General features: G+C 47.7%; 1 protein-coding gene across 1 annotated transcript; it reads left to right on the plus strand.

Annotated features, from left to right (window-relative positions):
- CLDN7 (claudin 7) lies at nucleotides 1-26425 on the plus strand. Its single transcript, XM_083707177.1, has 4 exons — nucleotides 1-467; nucleotides 19577-19741; nucleotides 23434-23518; nucleotides 24871-26425. Exons 1-4 carry the CDS (start codon nucleotides 245-247, stop codon nucleotides 25037-25039), a joined length of 642 nt encoding a protein of 213 aa, XP_083563303.1. The 5' UTR covers nucleotides 1-244; the 3' UTR covers nucleotides 25040-26425.
- Nucleotides 26426-27255: the final 830 nt, after the last annotated feature.

A 27255-nucleotide genomic window follows, 5' to 3' on the forward strand; every position in this document is an offset into this window, starting at 1 on the left:
TGTCGCTCTCTCCAGGAAATGGGCGAGGGTGGCCTTGGGTGTCGGTTTCTGTGGACACCCCTCCCCCTCCCTTGATGTCACGCGCCCCTCCCCCACCCGGAGAAGGGGGAGGGGGGAGGAGGTGGCGGCTAGGGCATAAATACAGGTGCGCTCACCTGGCGCGCAGGTACGCTTTTCGCCGCTCGCTCCCGCCGGATTCCTCGGGCTTCTACTCGCGCGTCTCCATCTCTCTCCCACCTGCGCCATGGCCAACTCGGGCTTGCAGCTGCTGGGCTTCGCGTTGTCTTTGCTGGGCTGGATCGCCGCGCTGGCGGCCACCTGTATGCCCCAGTGGCAAATGTCCTCCTTCTCCGGGGCGAATATCATCACCGCGCAAGCCTTCTATAGGGGCCTCTGGATGGAGTGTGTTTATCAGAGCACGGGGCAGATGCAGTGCAAGAACTACGACTCCATCCTCAGCCTCGACTGTGAGTAGCCACATTGCGTTTTTGGGGGGAGCGGGGTGGGGTTTTTGGAAAGGGGGAAGCTGGAGGGTCCTGCCCTCCACTTCAGAGCAGGACCTTGTTCAGAACGGGGGGAAATAAATCTATTTCTTCCATAGTAAAGGAGGAGATCATATTCCCCCTTTTGTCCTGATGCGCTTTTCTATCCAAGGCGCGCCAAGCGGGGCGCACGGTTCTGCTCCCCATTTCATCCTCGCCACAGCCACCCTGTGAAGGAGGTGAGGCTGAGAGAGGGCGGTGCCCCCCCGGTCATCGTTTACCCCCCCCTCCACCAGGTCATCGCCCCCACTTCATGCCTAGTGATCGGAATTCGAACCCAGATCCGGCGCTCTGATCCTTGCGCAACGCTGGTCTCGTTATTTCTGTATTACCCGTCCTGAGGTCCCGGGGAGGGTCTTGCGGCGTTCAAATGGAAAACCGTGATGAAAAACGGCTTGCTTACGAGTAGGAGGGTTAGCAAAAGGAAATTGGGGACCGAGATGGGGAGGAGAGAGAGCCAGGTGGTGTTTTTTCTTGGGGTGTGTGTCAGGAAAGGAGTGGTTTTTTTGGAGATGTGGGTCACACCATGAAAAGAGGAGTTTGTAAATTCCAGCTGTGGGGAGATGGGGGTTTCTTTGGGGGAGGGCAAGGAGCAGTTGATGGGAAGAGATACGTTTTTAGGGAATGTGGGGCTTTCTTAACCACAAGGAAAGCGCAAGGTTGTGAGATGAGCGGGAAGGGCGCCGTTGTGGGTCAGGTGTGGGGCGTGTTTGGCCTTTGGCAGAAAAGGAGGGGCAGTTTGCAGTGGGGTTTGAAGGGCAGGAAGGAGGGTGGGGCAGGGGGGTCAAGTTGGGGTGACCCAGGTTGAGGAAGAAAGTCTTTGGGCCAACAGACTAAGCTCTCCACAAAATTACATTTTGTGGCCACTCCTCAAACCTTGAAGGTGTTTTATTTTTATATCCTGCCCATCGTCGCAAGCTCTCAGGGCGGTTTGCAGTTTGGGAAGTTGAATTCGGTGCTTGGAGGGGAAGAGATCGGGAGCAGCAGGCGTCCATTTTCTTCCTGCAAAAAGAAAAAAAAAGCCCTTTACCTGCTCGATTCTTCGTTGCCCTTTCGCCCCCTTGGCTACTGATTAACTCAAACTGTCGTCTTGCCCATCCCACACTACAGGGAACAGGGAGCCCCAACCCAGGCCAGGAACGCTCCCTGCGAGGAACACACAGAAATAATTTTGGCCTTGTCTGGAAACTTCCCTCGCTCCCTTTCTTTAGATATTTGGAGTGTGGGTTGTGGCCCCCTCCCAGCCACAAACCCCCCAAGCATCTCCTTTGTCGCTTTGGGTTCCCTGCCCACATTTTCCTTTGCAAATGCTCTCTGTTCCTTCGGACCGCAGCCTCAATTTTCTCCAGTCCAGACCTTTCTGCTTGTTTTTCTGTTTAGTTGTTGTTGAGAAAGGGAGATTTGAGGGGTGGGCAAAAGAAACAGCCCCCAACCCCCAAGGAGGGAGCCAGCCAGCCAGCCAGCCAGCGAGAAAAGCACCCTCCTTTAAATTCCTCCCTTCAATCCGGATATTTGGGTGGCGAGGTGGACTGGGTTTTACAGGCTTTTAGGAGACAAAAGGAAATGTATTTGCTCATCTTCTGAAAAGCCCTTTCTCTAATCCTGTCGATTAGTTGTGTTTGACAAGCAGGAACTGATTTCTCCTTTCACATTCAAAATGGTTCTTGGGCCCAAGCCCTGGATTCAAATCAAGCCTTTTATATGGCCAATAAATAGTGGTCCTTTAAGACCCCAAAACTTTATTTTTCCTTTTTTTTTTTTTTGCAACGTTTAGTAAAGATTAGAAAAGCAAGGAACACCCAGAAGGCCAATTTTGTATTTATAACATTGTATTTACGCGAGACACATTTTCGTTATCCCCGCTTCCAGCCAAATCCTCCGGTTTATACCTTGGAATCCTTAAATTAGTAACTGGTGTGTCTTTCCCAGCTGTATAGTGGAAGGGATGGATTTTCAGCCTTACCTGATTTTACAGCCCTGTTAAGCCCCGTGGGACTATGAATTGTCTTAAACCAGGATTAAATGCAGTGCAAACTGAATTATGGGCGGGCAGGGAAAAAGGAAGCTATCGAGGGGGAAGAAGTTGTTAAATCTCTGTTTAGACAACTGGGCCACAATGATCGCACCACCCCTCCTTCTCCAAACAGAAAGAGGGTGGAGATCACCACATCTTGTTGTTGTTTTTTTTTTTAAAAAATTGTGTGTTAGAAACACCAACACTAAATATTTTTATTCCCTTTCTCCTTCTTCTGTGTGTCCTCTTTTTGCAAACCCGTGGCTTTCACTTCTTCTTTTAAAAAACCCACCCACCCACTTCACAACTCTCCCCTTCGCTTATTTCCTCCTTTTCTGCCGAAATTCTCTTCCTGAAACCACCTAGACTGGTTGGGTCACTTTTCTGGGGTTTTTTCCCCCTCTCTCAAGCCACACCTTTCGGGTGAAGAATGACAAAAGGCCAGTTCTCTTGTCACCACCTGCCGCTTCGAGGCCCTCCCAGGTCTCTTTGACCTTGTTTGTAAAAAATAAAAAGAGAGAGGTGGAGCAGGAAAGGGGGAATTTATTTTATGGTCCGTATCCATGGCTGCCTTTCGGAGTTTGATAGGCAAAACCAGAGAGGTCTCTGCCCTCGAGGCGCTTACAGTTTAAAACAGGCTGGGTGGGAGAAGATTTCCTTCGGTGCCGAACACCCTACAGAAGACAGAGCAAGGGTTTTTAAGTCCAGATTTCTGAGGACATGGAATAAATAATATATATTAAATTCATGAGGTTGAATGGCCATCTGTCATGGATGCTTTAGCTGAGATTCCGGCATTGCAGATTGGACTCTAGATGACTGTCGGGGTCTTTTCCATCTCTACGATTTTATTATATAATATACGCAGAGATTCTGAATCTGGCATAAAGTGTGTCTGTAGCAGAGAAGCAGAGCAGGGAGTTTAGAAGGAGGAAGTGTTGAAGGCGGCAATGAAATATTCTAAAAACGAGGGGCAGAATTGAACCACGATACCTTTAAAGCGCATTTGAATCTCCTTTCTGTCCCTCAAACAATTCTGGGCTCTGTGGTTTCAGGGGCTGCTGAGAATTATAACCTTGTCAGGGGCAAACTACAGTTCCCCGAATTCTTTGAGGGAAAGAATATACTCTAAAGCTATAGCGTATGGTTACAGGGTGGGTTCCCCCCCCCTTTTAAAGAGAGATTTGGGAGGAAGAATGGCTCCCGCCTGCTGGCTTTCATGGTCATTGTCGTCGTCATCCTCCTAAGGGAGGGATCTGGTTGGGAAATGATTCTGTCCCTGGAAATCAATAGTGATTCAGGGCTGTGTGTTTCCTGGCTCAAAATGGCTTCCATCTCGGAGTTGAGATTCCACTCTGGCCCTGTTTCCCTCCTGCCTGCTGGAGCTCGCCCTCCCCACACATCGCACCCCACCCCAAATGTGCATCTCGTTCCCGTCTGTTCTTGGGGGGAGCCTCTTTCATACCGGTTTGCCCTGGGGACCACAACTCCCATCAGACCCCAGAATGCGGCAGCCGGACTGGTGACTGGGAGCGGCCGCCGGGACCACATAACACCAGTCCTGAAAGACCTGCATTGGCTCCCAGTACGTTTCCGAGCACAATTCAAAGTGTTGATGCTGACCTTGAAAGCCCTAAACGGCCTCAAAGGCCCAGTGGACCTGAAGGAGCATCTCCACCCCATTTGTTCTGCACAGACACTGAGGTCCAGCTCTGAGGGCCTTCTGGCGGTTCCCTCCCTGCGAGAGGCCAAGGGAACCAGGCAGAGGGCCTTCTCGGTAGTGGCACCTGCCCTGTGGAACTCCCTCCCACCAGATGTCAAGGAAATAAGCAGCTATCCTATCTTTAAAAGACATCTGAAGGCAGCCCTGTTTAGGGAAGTTTTTAATATTTAAGGCTGTTTTTAACACTTGCTTGGGAGCCGCCCAGAGTGGCTGGGGAGACTGAGCCATATGGGCGGAGTATAAATAATAAATTATTATTATTATTATTATTATTATTATTATTATTATTATTATTATTATTATTATTATTATTACATGCTAGCTGAGGCTCATGGGATTCGTGGTCCAGAACAGCTGGGGGTGCCACTGCTTTTAGGAGCACTCGCCTTCAGAATTAATGGTTACTGGCACCTGGTTCTCGTCTGTGAAACCATTGTTTCTTGTTCGAAGATTGCCATGGAATTACAGACTTGTAGACTCAGAAGGGACCAGCAGGGTCATCCAGTCCACCCCAGTGACGTGCAGGAATCTTTCGCCCGACGTGGGGCTTGAACCCACGTCCCCGAGGTTCTCATGTTCTACCAGTCGACTGAGAGGACCAGGGTGGGGCCTCCTTCGCTTTCGAAGGAGCCAGCGGGTAGCTTGGCAGATATCTGAAGCTGGGCACCTGAAACATCTCATTATATGAAGTGTTAGAAACTGAGGTGTGCCCCAAATGGCTCCTTAAACCAGGGTGGCAGACACCAAAACAGAACGTCCATTTGCCATTTTGGGGTCGGAAGGCTCAAAAGTCGTATTTAATCAATATGGCTTTTTGGTTCCTGAAATCTGTTCTGATTGTGCAGGTATTGCTAGTGTGTAGAAACAGTTCAGATCTAAGGATTCACAGATGGTGGAAATGTCAGGATGGCAACTGGGGCATCTTCACTTGGTCACAAGTGGCCGATAGCCAGGTGCAAAATGTGCCTAAAAAGGTAAAGGGACCCCTGACCATTAGGTCCAGTCGTGGCCGACTCTGGGGTTGCAGCGCTCATCTCGCTTTACTGGCCAAGGGAGCCGGCGTACAGCTTCCGGGTCATGTGGCCAGCAGGACTAAGCCGCTTCTGGCGAACCAGAGCAGTGCACGGAAACGCCGTTTCCCTTCCCGCCGGAGCGGTACCTATTTACTTACTTGCACTGGTGTGCTTTCGAACTGCTAGGTTGGCAGGAGCAGGGACTGAGCAACGGGAGCTCACCCCGTCGCAGGGATTCGAACCGCCGACCTTCTGATCGGCAAGTCCTAGGCTCTGTGGTTTAACCCACAATGCCACCCGCATCCCTAAAATGTGCCTAGCGCCTGGCTAATTTTGAACGCCGATTACATGCGCCGCAGTAGGAAAGCCAGTGGTTTTGGGTCTTTGCAGGTAGGACCAGCGACGCCAGGCCTAACATACCTTCCATTATGATGAGGAAGCAGGTGTCGGAGGTACCCGGGATCTTTTAGGGCAAGGCTGAGGGATCTGTGACCCTCTAGATATTTCAGGATTCCAGCTCCCAGTAGCCAATGAGGAGAGGGCTCTTGCGCCCGATGGTTTCCCATCATGGGCCCAAAATCCAGCCCAGCTCTTCTTATTTTTTATTATTATTTATTAAATTTTTATGCCACCTTGTGCTCGTAGAGCTCAAGGCGGTTCACAAGGTAACATTACAATATAAAGAAAACACGAAATATGTAATAGAAACCAGAACGAAGACAACCCAATAACCCCCCCAACACATTTAAAAAGGACATCGGATACCAATCAGCCCAAGGCCTGATCAAAGGGGAGAATTTTCACCTGGTGTTTAAAGGATGCACTAGGCCAGCCTCTCTGGGGAGAGCATCCCATAAATGGGGAGGGGCCACCACAGAAAAGGCCCCGTTCTTGTGTTGCCACCTTCCAGACTGGACGACTTCTTATGTATAAGAAGGAAGCTGACCTGGTTAGTTTAGAGGAAGGCTTTAGAAACCAGGATTCTAGATTTGAAGCCCCTTTTGACCTGGGAGGTTTTGGACAACAGTTCACATCTGTGCCTCCCTGCCCCTGAAAAAGGTGGTGTTTGGGAGTTGTAGCCCCAAGCTCCTGGAGGGCGCCAGGTTTTGGGTGTGGCTTATGACATCCTCTCTGGGAATTGGGGTCCAGTGGGTTCCACAACCAGGGCGATCTGCTTTGGCTTCTGTCTCTGTATACCTGAGTCGGGCCGGCCTCTGTTTATAAAACCAGACCTCAGCGCCAAGGGTGCCTGATAATCTTATCGCCCTTCATTGTTTGAGAAAACAAACTTGCTTTGCTCACACAACCGCAGGGGTCACGGGAAGAAGTGGTGGCGGCAGCAGCAGCAGGAATATGGAAATCTGTTTTGGTAACTGGCTGCGTCTCCACCCCGGGGGAGGCGGCTGGTTTTTGTGCCCATTTCACAGATCCCTTAGCGTAAGGTAGAGGACTTGGAACCCCCAGATTTTCCAGAAAGAAAGCCTTGAGAACTAAATCCAGGAAGATTTTCCCAGTGGATCGGCGGGGAAAGGGGAAGAGTATTATGGGGTCTAACGCAGCTTGGGCATGCAGCCAGGCAGAAAAAAGTTGAGGAAATGGGATTAGAGGTTCCTAGCTGCAGGGCGGGATCTACTTTAGGGGTGCCCTATAGCTGGATCAGGCCGAAGGGGGCCCATCCTGTTCTCCCAGTGGTCAAGCATGCCCCCCATTGGGCAACCCAGAAACAGGATCTGACCTCAAAAGCGTTCTCCCCTCCTGTGGTTCCCAGCAGCTGGGATTCAGAGGAAGGGGGCCGAGAGCAAGAAACTTTGCTTGGCTTTCTTGGGGAGACAGAAGGGGCCCCCCAATGAAGCAACAACAGCCAGGGTTCCTGGCTGCAGGCCTAACTTTCCCCCCTCCCCGTAGAAGGCCACCTTTAGCCACTAGCTCCTGCCTTGTTGTTGTTGAGTCGTTTAGTCGTGTCCGCCTCTTCGTGACCCCCTGGACCAGAGCACGCCAGGCACTCCTGTCTTCCACTGCCTCCCCCAGTTTGGTCAAACTCATGCTGTTAGCTTCGAGAACACTGTCCCACCATCTCGTCCTCCGTCATCCCCTTCTCCTTGCGCCCTCCATCTTTCCCAACATCAGGGTCTTTTCCAGGGAGTCTTCTCTTCTCATGAGGGGCCAAAGTCTTGGAGCCTCAGCTTCAGGATCTGTCCTTCCAGTGAGCACTCAGGGCTGATTTCCTTCAGAATGGAGAGGTGTGATCTTCTTGCAGTCCATGGGACTCTCAAGAGTCTCCTCCAGCACCAGAATTCAAAAGCATCCATTCTTCGGCTATCAGCCTTCTTGATGGTCCAGCTCTCACCTTCATACATCACTATAGTGGTACCTCGGGTTAAAGACTTAATTCGTTCCTGAGGTCCGTACTTAACCTGAAACTGTTCTTAACCTGAAGCACCACTTTAGCCTATGGGGCTTCCTGCTGCTGCTGCGCCGCCAGAGCACGATTTGTGTTATCCTGAAGCAAAGCTCTTAACCTGAAGCACTATTTCTGGGTTAGCAGAGTCTGTAACCTGAAGCATATGTAACCCAAGGTAGCACTGTACTGGGAAAACTATAGCTTTAACTATGCGGACCTTTGTTGGCAAGGTGATGTCTCTGCCTACGCCACCCCTTTCCCTGAACTCTGTCCACCTGCGCTGGTTTCAATGAAACCCTTTGTTTCGCCTGCTGGTTGGCTGGTGTGTGTCGTTGTCCGTGGCGCCTGGGCAGGTCTGCGTGCGCACCTGTCCTGAGGGAGGGGTGATGTCACCTCCCTCCCCACCCCCCAGTCCGGCAGGGAGGGAGGCAAGAGAGAAGAAAGGGAAAGGGTGCGGCAAAGCCGAGCCGGATTCCGATCAATCCCTGTATCAACTTTGCCGTGAAAGTGCAAGTCCCTTTCCAAAACACTCAGTTTCTCCAAGTCTTCCTATTCTATTTCTCTCTCTCTTCCACTGCCTCCATTTCCCCTAGAGAAGGACCGGAAAGGTACTGCAGTTCAAAAACAAACGGCACTGCTACGGGTGCAACGTAAGACTCGTCTCTCCGTCAGAAGGAATCGGGTCTTTTTCGTGCAGCAGCACCTAAACTTTGGAACTCCCTGCCTGTTTCTAAATTAAATCGATTGGCCGTTTTCGTTTTTTGTTGCGGCAACTTAGAACGACTTAGAATATTTTAAGCAGAAAGCTTAAAAAGGGAAGGAGTTCCTTAAGCAGGGAGCCACCAGTGAAAAGGCCGATTCTTGTGTTGCCTCTATCAGACTTTCTCAACATGTCGGTCCCCAGATGTTGTTGGACTACAACCCCCATCATCCCTAGCTAGCAAGGCCAGAGCTCAGGGATGATGGGAGTTGTAGTCCAACAACATCTGGGGACCCACAGGTTGAGAACCGCTGCTGCAGATCTCCCATGAAGGAGCGTCTCCACCCCTATTGTCCAGCCCGGACACTGAGGTCCAGCTCCAAGGGCCTTTCTGGCGGTTCCCTCCCTGCGAGAAGTGAGGTTGCAGGGAACCAGGCAGAGGGCCTTCTCGGTGGTGGCGCCCGCCCTGTGGAACGCCCTCCCTTTGGATGTCAAGGAAATGAACAACTAGCTGACTTTTCTAAAAGACATCTGAAAGCAGCCCTGTTTATGGAGGTTTTGAATGTTTGATGTTTTTAATATACTGTTGGGAGCCACCCAGAGCGGCTGGGGAACCCAGCCAGATGGGTGGTGTGTGTGTGTGTGTGTGTGTGTGTGTGTGTGTGTGTGTATATATATATATAATTATTATAATGGAGGGGGTGCGTGCATGAGGGAGGGCTTCAGAGGGAAATCTGGGTTGATTCGGGACAGGTGGTCCTGAGCTGTTTAAGGCTTTATACATCAAAACCAGCACTTTGCGTTGGGCCCAGAAACTAATCGGCAGCCAGTGCGGTCAGGCCAGGATTGGCGTTATAGCCTCAAACCACCTTGCTCTGAATCCTGCACCAATCACAACAATACAAACACAACACGTAGGTAATAGTTAGTAGAGAATATATAATAGAATAATGGTATCATTCAAATTGTAGGAATAAGCCAATCAAAGTTCATATGTACAAAATAACAGTGGTAGCGAAGACCGTGTGTTCAAAACAGATGTCTAAGGACAGTCTCACAATAGTCTTTCAAAACTTACAACAGAAGACGTCTCAAAAGCTTCAAAAGGACGGTGTCTCTGGAATGATACTACTGTTTCGTAATAGTCTTCATCAGCTGGAAATAAGATACAAGGCAGACAACCGATGAATGATAACCAAACTGAGCTACTTGCACACACATTGTGTAATAAAGCAGAATATACAAAATATACATAAAAAGGCACATACTTGATATTTTTTAACACTAGATTGTGTAGCTGCTGATAGTTGCAACACAATTGCACAGGACATATAAAGTAAGTCACAGGGTGTTTCCAGCAATGATATACAGTGGTACCTCGCAAGATGAAATTACCGTATTTTTCGCCCTGTAGGATGCACTTTTTCCCCTCCAAAAATGAAGGGGAAATGCGTGTGCGTCCTATGGGGCGAATGCAGGCTTTCACTGAAGCCTGGAGAGCGAGAGGGGTCGGTGCGCACCGGCCCCTCTCGCTCTCCAAGCTTCAGGAGAGCCGCAGCGCCAGTCCCACAAGGTCGGGGGACAGCGGGGAGGCGGAACGCCGCCATCCCGCTGTCTCCCAATGTGGTTTGGAGGCTGATGGCGGGAGACGCATGCTTCTCCCCGCCGCCAGCCCCGCAAGCTCTGGGGACAGCAGGGAGGCGCAGCGCGTCCTCCCACTGTCCCCGGACCTGGTCTGCAGGCAGGCTGTGGGGAGAAGAGCGCTTCTCCCCGCTGCCGGCCCCACAAGCACCGGGGGGGGGGGAATAAATTTTTCCCCCTTTATTTCCCCCCCAAAAAACTTGGTGCGTCCTATGGGCCGGTGCGTCCTATGGGGCGAAAAATACGGTAATTCGTTCTGCGAGTTTTTTCGTTTTGCGATTTTTTTCGTCTTGCGAAGCACGGATTTTGGAAAAGCTTCAAAAATCACCAAAGTCTTCAAAAACCTCAAAAAAGGCTACCACACCGCGTGCTATGAGTTGCTCCTCGAAGTGAATGCACGGTTTCAAGAAAAAGGAAACAAACTTGCAAGACAAAGGAAACAAACGTGCAAGACGTTTCCGTCTTGCGAAGCAAGCCCATAGGGAAATCCGTCTTGCGAAGCAACTCAAAAAACAAAAAACTCTTTCGTTTTGCGAGTTTTTCGTCTTTCGAGGCATTCGTCTTGCGAGGTACCACTGTATTTAAAGGAACAGGATGGCATATACAAACACAAACACAAAGTAGACCCATGAAAAACAAATACAGTGGTACCTCAGGTTAAGTACTTAATTCGTTCCGAAGGTCCGTACTTAACCTGAAACTGTTCTTAACCTGAAGCACCACTTTAGCTAATGGGGCCTCCTGATGCTGCCGCTCCGCCGGAGCACGATTTCTGTTCTCATCCTGAAGCAAAGTTCTTAACCTGAAGCACTATTTCTGCATTAGCGGAGTCTGTAACCTGAAGCGTATGTAACCCGAGGTACCACTGTATATGGAGGAATAGTATTAAGTGATTTAAACATACAGGAATACCTCGGGTTACATACACTTCAGGTTGTGCGCTTTGCGCATGCACAGAAGCACCGAATTGCAACCCGTGCGTGCACAGATGCGGCGCTGCAGGTTGCGAGCGTGCCTCCCGCACGGATCACGTTCGCAACCCAAGCGTCCAGTGTACAACAAATGGTGCATGCATCAATTTTTAAATGAAACAAAGTCAACTTCAGAATTTAGCCCCGCCCCCCCGGATGAATTGATTTGAACAGAAAAAGGAAACGACTTTCTTGTTGACGTACCCACCGTTCAAAATCTTGCCTCATCCCGAATTTCTTTTGATTTACCCGTAATACTGTAAATGATAAATCTTGTGTCCAAATGTTTATGGGAAATGAAATGTTTGACCAAAGGCCTCCATAATGGAATTTCGTATGCGGGAACGATGTTCCCCAGTGCGAACCCCGGCTCCTCCTGTGGTGGAACCTATGTGCAATAAATTACATGGACATTGAATAAGGTAAACCACATCTTTAGTTTGGAATGTTCTGAATCCTGCAGCAGCTGAAGTTCCCAGACTGTCTTCAGAGGCAGCCCTATGTGTAGCCCATTACAGTAATCTAACCTAAAGGTGACCAGAGCATAGACAACAGAAGTTATTATTATTATTACCGTATTTTTTGCTCTATAAGACACACCAGACCACAAGACGCACCTAGTTTTTGGAGGAGGAAAACAAGAAAAAAATATTCTGAATCTCAGAAGCCAGAACAGCAAGAGGGATCGCTGCGCAGTGAAAGCAACGATCCCTCTTGCTGTTCTGGCTTCTGGGATAGCTGCGCAGCCTGCATTCACTCCGTAAGATGCACACACATTTCCCCTTACTTTTTAGGAGGGAAAAAGTGAGTCATATAGAGCAAAAAATACGGTATTTATTGAATTTATATACCACTCTATACCCGGAGGTCTCTGGGCGGTTCACAGAATAAAATCAAATTATAAAACCACAAAATACATAATCAAAATAAAAACAACAACCTAATAACCCCCCCCAAAAAAACCCCACCTTTTAAAAGGGCATAGGATCCTCACAACATTTAAAGTAAGACAATTAACAAACCTGGACAAGAGCCACTTGTTGGAAAAACCATGATCTCAGGAATGTTTGCAGCAAAATTTATTGCCAACCGAATTGGCCCGGTGCTTTTCTGATACAAAGACATACAGGAACGTAAAAAGCTGTAAAGGTAAAGGGACCTCTGACCATTAGGTCCAGTCATGGCCGACTGGGGTTGTGGCGCTCATCTCGCTTTATTGGTCGAGGGAGCCGGCGTACAGCTTCCAGGTCACGTGGCCAGCATGACTAAGCCGCTTCTGGCGAACCAGAGCAGTGCACGGAAACGCCGTTTACCTTCCTGCCGGAGCGGTACCTATTTATCTACTTGCGCTGGCATGCTTTCGAACTGCTAGGTTGGCAGGAGCAGGGACCGAGCAACGGGCGCTCACCCCATCACGGGGATTCGAACCGCCGGCCTTCTGATCAGCAAGTCCTAGGCTCTGGGGTTTAACCCACAGCGCCACCTGCGGCCCAGTAATAAGCTGTACCACTAGGTAAAATTCTCAGCACAGGATTTTGCTGGAGTTGGAAGGTATTTATAATGTAGCACCAGTTTCTCCACTGGTGTCTACTGCTCAGAAACAGCTAAACGGCCCCCTAATAGTACCTCAGTCTGGATTGAGCTTGTTTATTGGCTCTCCTCCAGTCCATTACTGAGGCAAGACATCAGTCCTGCACATCCCACTCTCCCACACCTGCAGATGTAAAGGAGAAGCAGAGCTGTGTGTCTGCAGAATATTTCTGGCAACATACTCCAAAACTCTGGAGGACTCCACTCAGCAGTTTCATGTAGAGGTTAATAGAATCCTAGAGTTGGAAGAGACCCCAAGGGCCATGGAGTCCAACCCCCTGCCAAGCAGGAAACCCCATCAGAGCACTCCTGACATCTGGTTGTCAAGCCTCTGCTTAAAGACCTCCAAAGAAGGAGACTCCACCACACTCCTGGGCAGCCAATTCCACTGTCAAACAGCTCTTACTGTCAGGAAGTTCTTCCTAATGTTTAGGTGGAATCTTCTTTCTTGTAGTTTGGATCCATTGCTCCGTGTCCGCTTCTCTGGAGCAGCAGAAAACAACCTTTCTCCCTCCTCTCTGTGACATCCTTTTATATATTTGAACATGGCTATCATATCACCCCTTAACCTCCTCTTCTCCAGGCTAAACATGCCCAGCTCCCTTAGCCGTTCCTCATAAGGCATCGTTTCCAGGCCTTTGACCATTTGGGTTGCCCTCCTCTGGACACGTTCCAGTTTGTAAGTGTCCTTCTTGAACTGTGGTGCCCAGAACTGGACACAGTACTCCAGGTGAGGTCTGACCAGAGCAGAATACAGTGGCACCATTACTTCCCTTGATCTAGATGCTGTACTCCTATTGATGCCATCAGGTTGCCATCAGACGAGCAACCTTCACTCTCCTCTTTTTAGTGCTTCCTTGAAATATGCTTTGCTTGAGTCAAGCCAGTCCCAACCTGCCGAAGTTGCATCTGTTAGATTTCTTTCTTTTTCTTTTCAGCTAGTGTTTGTTTAAACCACCTTTGGAATGCTTTTCAACAACCTGTTTCTCGTCGAGAATTTCCATGTTTGCATTTATAATTTTTGTAAACCGCTTAGAGGAGGTTGTTGTGGTTTTTAAAAATAATAATAATCAAGCTGTATATAAATATTGTTAAAAGTACTCCTCTGCTGTTATTATCTGCAAAGCTTGAGGATTCAAGTCCCAGACAGCTCATTGTTGGTAAATATAATTTCTGTAGAGAATTTAAAGGTAAAGGGACCCCTGACCATTAGGTCCAGTCGTGGCCAACTCTGGGGTTGTGGCGCTCATCTTGCTTTATTGGCCGAGGGAGCCAGCGTACAGCTTCCGGGTCATGTGGCCAGCATGACTAAGCCGCTTCTGGCGAACCAGAGCAGCGCACGGAAATGCCGTTTACCTTCCCGCCAGAGTGGTACCTATTTATCTACTTGCACTTTGATGTGCTTTTGAACTGCTAGGTTGGCAGGAGCAGGGACCGAGCAACGGGAGCTCACCCCGTCGCGGGGATTCGAACCGCCGACCTTCTGATCGGCAAGCCCTAGGCTCTGGGGTTTAACCCACAGCGCCACCCGCGTCCCTGTAGAGAATTTAAGCAGATGCAAATGTCTCCAAATTCATGGCAGTGGCATCCCCTCACCTGCCACAACCTGGCAGGCTTCAGCTCTTTTGGACTACAACTCCCATCAGCCCCAGACAGCTAGGGCTGATGGGAGTTGTAGTCCAAAAGAGCTGGATGGGGACGCCTTGCTAATCTAGTCAAGCACAAACAGATTCAAATATTAGAAGGGATTCAATTGTATTAATGCCTGTGATTTACTTCTGCATGGAAAGATGTACAACCATGCTTTTCAGGTAGCGTTTATTTTTTTAGAAAAAGGGGCGTCCTTTTTGTAAAATTGCTTCTAATTAGCAGTGAGACGAGACAGAATGCTTAGCTTTCCACAAGATTTATTTCCATCTCATTTCACAAGATTTATGCACCAATTGTAACAAAACAATGGGGGGAAAAAGATTTAAAATACCAGTAAGAAGAATGAAGAGCACTAATTGAAGGCTTATAAAACAACAACAGGCTAAAAACAGATTAAAACTCGCAGCAACTTTCTCAACATCTGAATATGCCTGTTTTTAGCAGGGGCCGAAAAGCGAACTGCACGGGCGCCTTTCTGAAATCAATTGGCAGGGAGTTCCAAAGTTTACTGCCACACCACACTAAAAGACAAGTGCAAAATGGCACCTTTAGCACTGCCGGTAGTGACCTTGCAGTGATTGTGCGATCTGCCTCAAATCACCTGATTTATATAAATTTTTGGCGGGCCGGGGAGAGGAATCTGTTGAGACTCTCCCCTTCACTTTAGATGCCAGCGCCCTGCTGAGTCACAAAACGGGGCAGGACTTTTGGGGCTGGGTGGCTGAGCGTTGTGCGGTGGCAGGCAGGCAAGGTGGAGGCCCTTGATTGCTCCTCTCGGCTTTCTCCATGAACCCAGGAGTCCGGCGGCGACTCCTACTTTTATGACAGCTCCTTTGCTGAATCCGTGAAGCGTTAAGCAAGGTGTGGCTTTCTAGGTCCTGCTAGCAAATGGCTTAGACTTTGAATCCCTTTTTAACCTACCAGGTTGTTCCTTGGCAAAAAGCCAACTAAAATCGGGGCCTCTCTTTAGATCCTGGTGCCCCCCAGCGGCTGCTAGGAGTTGCAATCCGAAGCAGCTGGGGGGCACCAGGTTTGTGGAAGGGTGGTCCGGGCCAGTCTGCCCCACTCCCTCCAGTACTGTACAATTTAACCCCGGTAGAGGGTTCATGACCCCTAGGAACCCTGCACTGCCAACCTCAGAATCATCCACGCCCCCAGACAGGCGCCAGTCAATGGGTTTAGCAAACAGTAAAGTCATTCATCTTGGGAGAAAAGCAATGACAGCATCTTAAAAAGCAGAGACATCACCTTGCCAACAAAGGTCCCTATAGTTAAAGCTGTGGTTTTCCCAGTAGTGATGTATGGAAGTGAGAGCTGGACCATCAAGAAGGCTGATGGCCGAAGAATGGATGCTTTTGAATTCTGGTGCTGGAGGAGACTCTTGAGAATCCCATGGACTGCAAGAAGATCAAACCTATCCATTCTGAAGGAAATCAGTCCTGAGTGCTCCCTGGAAGGACAGATACTGAAGCTGAGGCTCCAAGACTTTGGCCTCCTCATGAGAAGAGAAGAGTCCCTGGAAAAGACCCTGATGTTGGGAAAGATGGAGGGCACAAGGAGAAGGGGGTGACAGAGGACGAGATGGTGGGACAGTGTTCTCGAAACCACAAACATGAGTTTGACCAAACTGCGGGAGGCAGTGGAAGACAGGAGGGCCTGGCGTGCTCTGGTCCAGGGGGTCACAAAGAGGCGGACACGACTAAAAGACTATACAATAATAACAACAACAAAAGTCATTCATTGGGATTTGGGGCAAAATTGAAGGCTGAAAGCAGGAAGGGCCGGGTTGTTTCTGCATAGCTTTGTTGCAGGAAAACCCTCCCCCCACCAGACATTCAGTTTGTGCGAACACGACACACACACTCACACACGACATATGCGACGCTTCTGTTATAAATTCATAGAAAATCAACCGTACATGGGATCTGTACCATTCCACTTTTATTTTACACCATGAAGGAAGGACTATCAAAGGCCGCCATAATTCCCCAAGCATGCCAACCTTGATGGTCCTAGACAGAAGATCATCACACTCACAAAGGACCTGCATACAGAAGTGGATTCAGGACAGACTGAAACAAAGGACAGTGACCAGCCCTTCCCTCTGGGGGCAGGAAACAGTGAACTCCTCTTTGTCCTCAGGAATGTAATTATGGGGAGGGGGAAAGGAGGAACCGGACAGGTGACAAGACACTCAGGTTACCACCACAACTCCTCCCTGAACCCCTCCTCTTTGTGATGTGTCAATGATGTAGTTATGATGTAGTCTTAGGGGTGTAGCATGGGGGACTAGTAGCTAATAAAAGTTGGCGTCTTCTTCTGTTTGGGGCTTCCATCTTGTTCCACCTGGTGGCAGGTGGGAGTCCTGTCGCGACAGTCTTCAATAAAGACCAAGCCTACTGGCTGCTGTTTTGCTCTGGTATTCCTGGCTGGTGTCCTTTTTTTTTGTCCAAGGGAGCCCTCAGATTTCTCCATTAACAGCTTCCAACATTCATCCGATGAAAAATAGGGGTGTTTCTCACCCAATTGACCCCCATTTTTTGTCTCCTGCCCCCTGATCAGCGGCATAGCATGGGGGGGCACCAGGGTGGCAAATTCTTAGTGGCGCAAAATTTTGACACCCAGTGCCGCCTCGATACATTTGCTTGCTTCTGTCGCTGGGCTCTGTCGAAAATGGCTTCTCTAGGAAGTAACTTCTCTCCAGACAGTGGAATGACTCTTCTTTTCTTATCTCTGCGGCTGCAATCTCCTGGGTCGAATGTCTGTTTCCCGCATTCTGCCTTGCCCCGGGCACCAGCAGCCCATGTTACACCACTGCCCCCAAGTGTTTTCTAACAGGAGATGGGCGAGTGCCGCTGCCGCTTCACCAACGGGGCACGGCCTCCGCCGTCCTGAGAAAAACCCCTTCATCACAATTTTATTTTATTCTTTTTTTTGGTCAACATTTTTTATTAGTTTTCACAATATTATAAACAAACAAACAAACAAACAAACAAACAAACAAACACATAAGACAAACATAAATCATAGCCTTATTGAAAATTACACTTACTAACATTGTTAAGTGACTTCCTCGCTCCTCCTTGGTTGAATTTCATTGCATGTCCTTTTAATGGTTTTCGAAATCCCAATTCTTATAAAATTTAACTTAAACATTAACATCCTTAGATCTTCACCTTATGGAATTAAACATATTAATTCATCACTGAACATAAATAAAATCCTAAGCCAGTTAAGTATCTGCAAGCTGTTTTCAGTTAATTTGACTTAACAAATTTAGCTAAATAATCATTAAATTTAATCCACTCTTCCTGATACGCCTCCTCCTTCTGGTCGCGGACTCTTCCGGTCAGGTCGGCTAGCTCCGAAAAATCCATCATCTTCATCTGCCATTCTTCTATCGCTGGTAATTCTTGGGTTTTCCACTTTTTAGCTAACAGAAGACGTGCAGCAGTTGTGGCATACAAAAATAATTTAACATCTTTCTTGGGCAATTCCAAACCTGTTATTCCAAGAAAAAAGGCCTCTGGTTTCTTTATAAATGTATATTTCAACATTTTTTTTCAATTCATATAAATCTTTTCCCAGAGGTCTTTCACCATGGGACAGGTCCACCACATATGATAAAAGGTTCCTTCCTTTTCTTTACATTTCCAACATATATTGTCACAGTTATGCAATTTTATTTTACTCTTTGCAAAAAGAAAAGCACGCACCAAGGAATAAATTTCAGAAAGGGGCAAGATTAGACCTTGCTGACCCTGGGAGGTATACAGACAACTTTCTGGCTCTGGTACAGGAAGCCAGAAAGTGCCCCACGCTGACTCACAGACCGGAGTCATGCTTTTAAATTGCTGCAAAGACCTTTCGTTGCTTTGTTTAACTTCTTGAAACTTGCACGCCTGGTATTTACCTGGGGAAGGGACGGGCCATGAGTAAACTCTCCGGTTTCAAACATTCAAACGGTAGCAGGAAAAGGGCAGGGCTGCAATTTATCCTCTCTGACAGAGGATCAGTGGGGCTTAAGAACCTGGGTGGGCAAACTACGGCCCAGGGGCCGGATCCGGCCCAATCGCCTTCTAAATCTGGCCTGCGGACGGTCTGGGAATCAGCATGTTTTTACATGAGTAGAATGTGTGCTTTTATTTAAAATGCATCTCTTGGTTATTTGTGGGGCATAGGAATTCGTTCTCACCCCCCCCCCCAATATAATCTTGCTCCCCACAAGGTCTGAGGGATGGTGGACCTAAAAAAGTTTACTGACCCCTGTTTAAGAACATTTGAAGAAGTCTGCCAAAGGCCCATCTAGCCGGTGTTCCGGTTCCCACAGCGGCCAACCAGAATCGATGCCTGTGGGAAGCCCGAAAGCGGGACCCGAGTTCGAGGGCAGGTGCTGCCATACTTAAAGATGGATTTCCTTCAAGTGTGGATGATGCGCCTGTGACAGTTCCAGTTCCGCAGATTAAAGCAGTCAAGTGGGAATATTTGGGGTGAGGCAATCTCCATGCTTCAAGGTTTCGCTTCCGTCCTCATAAAAAGACATTTGATGTTTGCGGTGATGTATTGGCGCACCTCGATTCCACTCACCCTCGCTACTGGTGCCATTTCAGCCCTGAAAAAAAAGAGCCACACCTTTTAAATTTGTGGGTGTTTTTTTTTTTAAAAAATTAATTTTTATTAGTTTTCAGTAACAATCATCCAATATACGCCTCATTGTATCAATACCAAGTTATAATATCAATTCCAGTATCAATCAGTCAAATGCCCACTTTTGTGCTAGAATTGAAGGTTTGATAATTTAGTTTAATTCTGCTCCCAAACCCTTATTTAATCCAATTACATTCCTATTGTAATAACAATTCCTTATAAAACAGCTGCAATATCCTTAATGTCTATTCACGTTAACACGTCTAATTATTTATGTCTGCCAGTGAAGACTGCCGGTATTAATAATCAGAATAAATTTGTGGTTTTTAACCTACTATCTCCAGCTAAGTTTTCACTCCAGAAATCGACGGTGCCCAGTGAGTCAAGCATCCCTAAATGTCTCTATTTTGAAAACGGCAAACGTTTGCAATACAACCCAGCTGTTTTTCTTTTTTTAAAACCGCGAAATATTTGTGCGCCGATGCTTAAAGGAGAAAAAAAAATTGAAAGTGTTTGCTGTAAATTTAAATTGGTACCTTTAAAAAGCAAGCGAACGGACCCTGGACAGATAAAAAAATGAACTTGAAATCCTTTGCCAGACTTTGGGGAAACAGTGAATTGTAGCCTTATTGCAGAGAAGCATTGCATTCGCATTTTCTGAATCTCCTCCTTTTATCTTTGCAGCGTCTCGCCAAGCCACCCGGGCACTGATGGTAGTCTCCCTGGTACTGGGGGCGATTGGCATGGGTGTCGCCACCATGGGCATGAAATGCACCAATTGCGGGAGCGAGGACAAGGTGACGAAGGCTCGGATTGCGATGACAGGAGGCATAATCTTCATGGTTGCAGGTAAGTTGGTCTAGGAATGGCCCGTTTCCTGCTATATGGGCCTAAGAAGAACAATAGCTGCTGGATCAGTGCAAAGGGGGATGGCATTCTCAGCCAGCGCCAAAGGGGAAAAACCCACAGGCAGGATTTGAACGCAAGAGCCATCTCCCTTCCTGCTGTTTACAGCAACTGGGTTTTAGAAGCATCACAATGCCTCTGACTCGGGAGGCAAGAACCCAGCCTTAATAATAATAATAATTTATTTTTTATAACCCACCCATCTGGCTGGGCCTCCCCAGCCACTCTGGGCGGCTTGCAAAAAAATATTAAAGTACTGTAATGCCTCAAACATTAAAAGCTTCCCTAAACAGGGCTGCCTTCAGATGTCTTCTAAAAGTCTGGTAGTTGTTGTTCTCTTTGACATCTGGTGGGAGGGCGTTCCACAGGGCGGGTGCCACCACAGAGAAGGCCTTCTGCCTGGTTCCCTGTAACCTCACTTCTCAAAGGGAGGGAATCACCAGAAGGCTCTCGGAGCTGGACCTCAGTGTCTGGGCTGGACGATGGGGGTGGAGACGCTCCTTCAGGTCTACTGGGCTTTTGAGGCCACTTAGGTCTTTTGAGCTCAGCACCAACACTTTGAATTGTGCTCGGAAACGTACTGGGAGCCAATGAAGGTATTTCAGGACTGGTGTTATGTGGTCTCGGCGGCCGCTCCCAGTCCCCAGTCTGGCTGCCGCATTCTGGATTAGTTGCAGTTTCCGGGTAAAGGTAAAGGGACCCCTGACCATTAGGTCCAGTCGTGGCCGACTCTGGGGTTGCGGCGCTCATCTCGCTTTATTGGCCAAGGGAGCCGGCGTACAGCTTCTGGGTCATGTGGCCAGCATGACTAAGCCACTTCTGGCAAACCAGAGCAGCGCACGGAAACGCGTTTACCTTCCCGCCAGAGTGGTACCTGTTTATCTACTTGCACTTTGTGCTTTTGAACTGCTAGGTTGGCAGGAGCAGGGACTGAGCAACGGGAGCTCACCCTGTCGCGGGATTCGAACCGCCGACCTTCTGATCGGCAAATCCTAGGCCCTGTGGTTTAACCCACAGCGCCACCCGCGTCCCCATTCCAAGGTAGCTACAGGTAAAAAGCATCAGTTAGCCTGGTGAAAAGGAGCTCTGCAACCACTCTTATAGGGAAAGCATCTATTGAAGGGAGGCTGCAAATTGGATCTGTGGAATGAGGAGAGGCTGTTTGTTTTGGCGGTGGAGAAGCAGCGATGTTGTCATACGGGAGGGAATACCGTGCCCATCTCAAGGGAGTGCGGCAGAAAGCAGCGATAGGAATCAGTGTTAGAAACTCAGATATATAAGCTAATCGTCCAACAGCACCTTGAACTTGGGCCAGGGGCGCCACAATGGAATGTCTAGGCAGTCCCGTCCCCCCAATAAAATGAAATTTACCATTGTTGTTGTTTAGTCGTTTAATCATGTCCAACTTTTCATGGCCCCACGGACCAGAGCACGCCAGGCCCTCCTGTCTTCCACTGCCTCCCACAGTTTGGTCAAACTCATGCTGGTAGCTTCAAGAACACTGTCCCACCATCTCGTCCTCTGTCGTCCCCTTCTCCTTGCGCCCTCCATCTTTCCCAGCATCAGGGTCTTTTCCAGGGACTGTGTTACTATTAATTTCATTCTTACACCACTTTATATTTTAAAGAAAGTATCTCAAGGTGGTTTAAAAGGTAAAGGGACCCCTGGACTTTTACGTCCAGTCAAAGGTGACTCTGGGGTTGTGGCACTCATCTCGCTTTCAGGCCGAGGGAGACAGTGTTTGTCCGCAGACAGCTTTCCCAGTCATGCGGCCGGCAGGACTAAACCACTTCTGGCACAACGGGACACCGTGACAGAAACCAGAGCGCACGGAAACGCTGTTTACCTTCCTATTGATCTACTTGCGCTTGCGTGCTTTCGAACTGCTAGGTTGGAAGGAACTGGGACAGAACTTGTCCCGTCGCAGGGATTTGAACCGCCGACCTTCCGATCGGCAAGCCCAAGAGGCTCCGTGGTTTAGACCACGGCGCCACCCGTTCCTAACCCCCTGGAGCAACAGGAAACAAGCTTGCGCCATCTTCCAGGTGACGGGCCTTCAGATGTTTGAAGATGGCTATCGTATCTCTTGCCCAACTCCCTCCACCGTTCCTTATAAGGCTTGGTTTCCAGACCCTTAATCATCTTGGTTTCCCTCCTCTGCACAGGTTCCAGCTTGTCAACACCCTTCTTAAACTGGGGAGCCCAGAACTGGACACAGGACTCCACATGGTGTCCTTCCAAGCTGAATCGAACAGTTCCCAGAGTTCCCAGACTCTGGGAACCATAGCTGTACGAGGCAGATCTCAGCACCCTTAAACTACACATCCCTCTTGAGGGAAGCCATGACTGTTTAAAGTGGCTTCTGCCATGTGAGATGAATGGGGCATAATAATAATAATAATAATCATCATCATCATCTATTATTTGTACCCCGCCCATCTGGCTGGGTTTCCTCAGCCACTCTGAGCGGCTTCCAACAAAGATTAAAAATACGTAAGAAGACATGCACACACCTGAGTGGCATTTATCTCCGCAAACAATTAGGATCTTTGAGCATAAAGGGCTCAAAGAGTCTATAAAGTCATAAATATCTTTTTTTTAAACTTCCGGGCAGCAGCTTGTAACATCCTGAATGCTGTATGTGCAGCAGGTAGTTAAACGGCGGAACTCCCTGCCACAGGAGGCCACCAACTTGGATGGGTTTAAAAGAGGACTGGGCAAATTCATGGAGGAGGAGAGGGCTATGGATTGCGACTAGCCAAGATGGCTGGGCCCTACCTGCACTGTCAGAGGAAGTGATGCTGGTTTCTGGAAACCCCGGGGGGGGGGGGAGAGGGCTCTTGAGTTCGAATTCTGCTTGTGGGTTTCCCATAATAGTCATCTGGTTGGCCCCTGTGAGAACAGGATGCTGGACTCTATGGGCAACTGGCCTGATCTAGCAAGTCTCTTCCCATGTTCTTTATGAACTGAACTAGCAAAGGAGTCGTAGAATTGTGGCGTCGGATACTTAATTGGCTTAGGATTTTATTTATGTTAAGTGATGAATTAATATGTTTAATTTCATAATGTGAAGATCTAAGGATGTTAATGTTTAAGTTAAATTTTATAAGAACTGTGATTTGGGAAACCGTTAAAAGGACATGCAATGAAATTCAACCAAGGAGGCGCGAGGAAGTCACTTAATGTTAATAAGTGTAATTTTCAACAAGCTATGATTTATGTTTGTTTATCTTATGTGTTTGTTTGTTTATAATGTTTGTGAAAACCAATAAAAAAAAGGGAGCTGGAAAGGAAGCCGTTTCAGTTAATTTAACGTAACATATTTAACTAAGTAATCATTAAATTTAACCCACTCTTCCTGATCCTCCTCCTCCTTCTGGTTGCGGACTCTTCCGGTTAGGTCGGCTAGCTCCGAAAAATCCATCATCTCCATCTGCCATTCTTCTATTGTTGGTAATTCTTGGGTTTTCCACTTCTTAGCTAACAAAATATGAACAGCTTCCTTTTTAAGCATGTCGAAGTTGAGCATGGAACTGTTGAGTTTTCCAGGCTGTTGCTTGAACAGCATGGAGGAGAAAGAAGCTGTTATATAAATTATTTTCTCCCCCCCACCTTCCTTCTCTCTTTTTCCCCAGGGCTGTGTGCACTTGTTGCTTGCTCGTGGATCGGCCACCAGACTGTGACGGATTTCTACAACACGATGGTGCCGACAAATGCAAAGTGAGTTTTCCGGTTGAGGCAGCGGGGGTGGGGGGGGGAGAGGAATGAAGGTAGGCCCCCAAACCCCACAAACTCTGGGCTTCTCTGATTTCTTCACCTCAACAAAACCTTGCCCACCCTCCCTCTCCCCGTGCTAAATAGTCCAGCACAGGGTGGATTTGATTTAAATCAAATTGAAGGAGTGTCTCCACCTCCATCGTTCTGCCCGGACACTGAGGTCCAGCTCTGAGGGCCTTCTGGCGGTTCCCTCCCTGCGAGAAGCCAAGTTACAGGGAACCAGGCAGAGGGCCTTCTTGGTGGTGGCACCCGCCCTGTGAAACTCCCTTCCACCAGATGTCAAGGAGAAAAACAACTATCTGACATCTGAAGGCAGCCCTGTTTAGGGAAGCTTTTAATGTTTGATGTATTACTGTATTTTAATATTCTGTTGGAAGCCGCCCAGAGTGGCTGGGAAAGCCCAACCAGATGGGCGGGGTATAAAAAAATTATTATTAGTCAGTAAGACAAAAACAAAAGGAAAAGGCCGCGAAAACGAAAACGCAAAATAAATAGCAAAAACAGACCTCAGCGTAACACTCAAAACGGGAGTGTGGCATTCAAAACGGAGCACGTTTGGCTTCCGAGAAAGGTTTGCAAACCGGAACACTTACTTCCGGGTTTGGGTTCCAAGTTGTTTGAGTCCCAAGGCGCTTAAGAACCAAGGGACCACTGTATTGCACAACGGCTTTAGTATATTTGTATCAAGCTAGGATTGCGTTTCCCAGTGATTTATGCTAGATGTATGTGCATTTTAGGGACGCGGGTGGTGCTGTGGGTTAAACCACAGAGCCTAGGACTTGCCGATCAAAAGGTTGACGGTTCGAATCCCCGTGACGGGGTGAGCTCCCGTTGCTCGGTCCCTGCTCCTGCCAACCTAGCAGTTCGAAAGCACCTCAAAGTGCAAGTAGATCAATAGGTACCCCTCTGGCGGGAAGGTAAACGGCGTTTCCATGCGCTGCTCTGGTTTGTCAGAAGTGGCTCAGTCCTGCTGGCCACATGACCCGGAAGCCGTACGCCAGCTCCCTCGGCCAATAAAGTGAGATGAGCGCCGCAACCCCAGAGTCGGCCACGACTGGACCTAATGGTCAGGGGTCCCTTTACCTTTATGTGCATTTTAGAAAACTCCACCTGCTAAATACCAGGCAGGTGCAATACCTGTCTTTTCAACACCTATTTAAGATCTTCCCTTTTCCATCAAGCCTTTTAAGTGGCCATTTTTATCCCAGTTTGTATAAGTTCAAAAAGAAAGAAAAATGTGTGCATAAACTGGACCGATGGAGCATCTTGACGACTCACCTTTCTCCTCCTTGCAGGTACGAATTCGGATACGCCATTTTCATCGGCTGGGGGGGCGCTGCCCTGCTGCTCTTAGGGGGCGGGCTCCTCTCCTGCTCCTGCCCTGGGAAGACCGCCTACAGGGGGCGCCAGTACCCCCAGGGGAAGCCCATCTCCAAACCTCCCAGCTCCAAAGAATACGTCTAGCTTTCCTGATTGACAGTTCCTTCACCCTTCCCTCCACGCCTAGAATACCACTGGACCAGAGGTGTCGAAAGACCACCCTGAACTTTTTGGGATGACCTCAGCAACTCCTTCCCCCACCCGAGAGAGGCGTTTTTAAATGTTTCCTCATTTCACACCAGATTTAGTTTTCTTTTTTTTTACTAAATAATGCTATTTGTTAGCTTGCGATTTCCCCGTGTGATTATTTGGCTAATGGATAGGAATAATCGTAAGTGATTATTGTCAGATGGTGTAAACACAACACTTCCACGCCGACTTACTGGAACGAGGGACACACACAGATAATTTGTTAATTGAATTCTCTTCTCCACCTACCACCCCTGCAGACTCCCAAATTAATATAATATTTTTAAAAGATTACTCAGGGACATATATACTGTTGCGACAGACCTAAAACACAGGACCAAGTTCCCTCAAGTTTGTTTGAAGGCAGCTCCTGAACTGGGAAGACTGGTGAATTCAGCACTTAACTGTGCGTCTGTATTGGGTCGTTGAACACCAGCAAATTGAGCTTTAAAACAACGGCTCTTTTCTCCTTGGGGTGTTTACATCTATCTGTCGTACAAGCATTTATATTTGGGGGGTTGGGGAGAATGAATGGAGCCCTACTGGAAAATCCCTAGTGATATCTGTAACTGTGTGTAAGTATACAGAACATTCACTTTGGGGTGAGTAGAAATGGTTAATATTAGGAAGGCTGTTCTGCATGGTGGAAGGTGTTGAGGGTGGCAGGATTTGACCCTAATTGCTTTGTGTGGTGTTAGAGGCAACTGTGAAGGTTTGCTTTGCTGCGAAAATCATTGGTGGTTCTTTCTGTGTGCAAATACCCCTGATTTTATACACACACACAAAAATACACCACCACCCCATAAATTTGCTAGGGTTCTGGTGAAAACATTTGACCCCAGCCTACAAAAATACGATACTCTCGTTCAAGCCCGAGCCCTTAGGAAAAACAACCTGTTTGCCTATTTCCTATTACCAATATTAATGGGCATTCTAATTTGGGGCCTGTTAATTCCAACCCGTCACTTTATCCCACCGCTAAAAACTTCCCAGTAAACTCCCCCTAAATCGTGTGTCGGGAACTTTTCTATACTTGGAGATACTTGCTTGCTTTAATAGATTTTAAATACTTGCTTTTAATTGCATGGGAAAAGGAGGAGGGAAAATATTGCCGGTCTTCAAGAAAGGAGGTATTCCTAGATTTTTAAATGTGGCCTTATTTAAAGCACCAAGACTCCTTAAGGTTGTGTGCGTGCGCATATTTTTTATTATTAATTGTCTTTGTGTTGCTGGGAATTGATATTTTTTTGTACATAATAAACAAGAATGTTTTGGACAAAAGTGGGCTTCAGTTTGACTCGTGTTTTGGGTGCCAGTCCTCATGAAAATTCGTCGGCATGAATTTTTTAGCATGAATTTCTTCCGATACACACATTTTTTGTATTCGAAATTGCCAAAGAGACATGATATTGCACAACCATTCTCGTATATAAACAGTCTGAAACAAGTTACAAAATAAATGTTGCAAAATACAAAGCAGCTCATTGCTCTTAAACTGGAAAGTGGTCTAGCCTTCTTGTAAGTCCCTTAATACTGTCCAAGAACTATCCTTGCGCCTGGTCCCAGAGAAAGACCCTAAGAAACTTGCTTGTACTAAGCTGAGTACAGGTGAAACTCGGAAAATTAGAATATTGTGGAAAAGTTCATTTATTTCAGTAATTCAACTTAAAAGGCGAAACTAATATATGAGATAGACTCATGACATGCAAAGTGGCCCAAACCAAGTACTGAGTACATATGCATGCTTCTACTTCTCAGAGGTCCAATACTGCTCTATTTGCAGTCCTTGTTTTGCTGATTTCATGTAATATTCTAATATTCTGAGATTGTTAATTTGGGGTTTTCATCAGCCGTACACCATAAACATGACAATTATAACAAAGGCTTGACATATCTCGCTTTGCATGTCATGAGTCTATCTCATATATTAGTTTCACCTTTTAAGTTGAATTACTGAAATAAATGAACTTTTCCACAATATTCTAATTTTCCGAGTTTCACCTGTATTGTTTTTAATTTGTAGAAAACACACATATCCCAACAGTCTGGCCCTAAACATGTTCACTTATAAGCAAATCTCTCAGAACTCAACAATATTTACTTTTAGTGAA

Source organism: Podarcis gaigeae, assembly GCF_964106915.1.
Source record: "Podarcis gaigeae genome assembly, chromosome: 13".
NCBI lineage: Eukaryota > Metazoa > Chordata > Lepidosauria > Squamata > Lacertidae > Podarcis > Podarcis gaigeae.

Bases quoted from the DNA above. Each gene is read 5' to 3' on its own strand.
- CLDN7 (XM_083707177.1), top strand. From the start codon at position 245: ATGGCCAACTCGGGCTTGCAGCTGCTGGGCTTCGCGTTGTCTTTGCTG. The intron at 19,742-23,433 runs GTAAGTTGGTCT...CTTTTTCCCCAG, and splicing joins CATAATCTTCATGGTTGCAG to GGCTGTGTGCACTTGTTGCT. The intron at 23,519-24,870 runs GTGAGTTTTCCG...TCCTCCTTGCAG, and splicing joins ATGGTGCCGACAAATGCAAA to GTACGAATTCGGATACGCCA.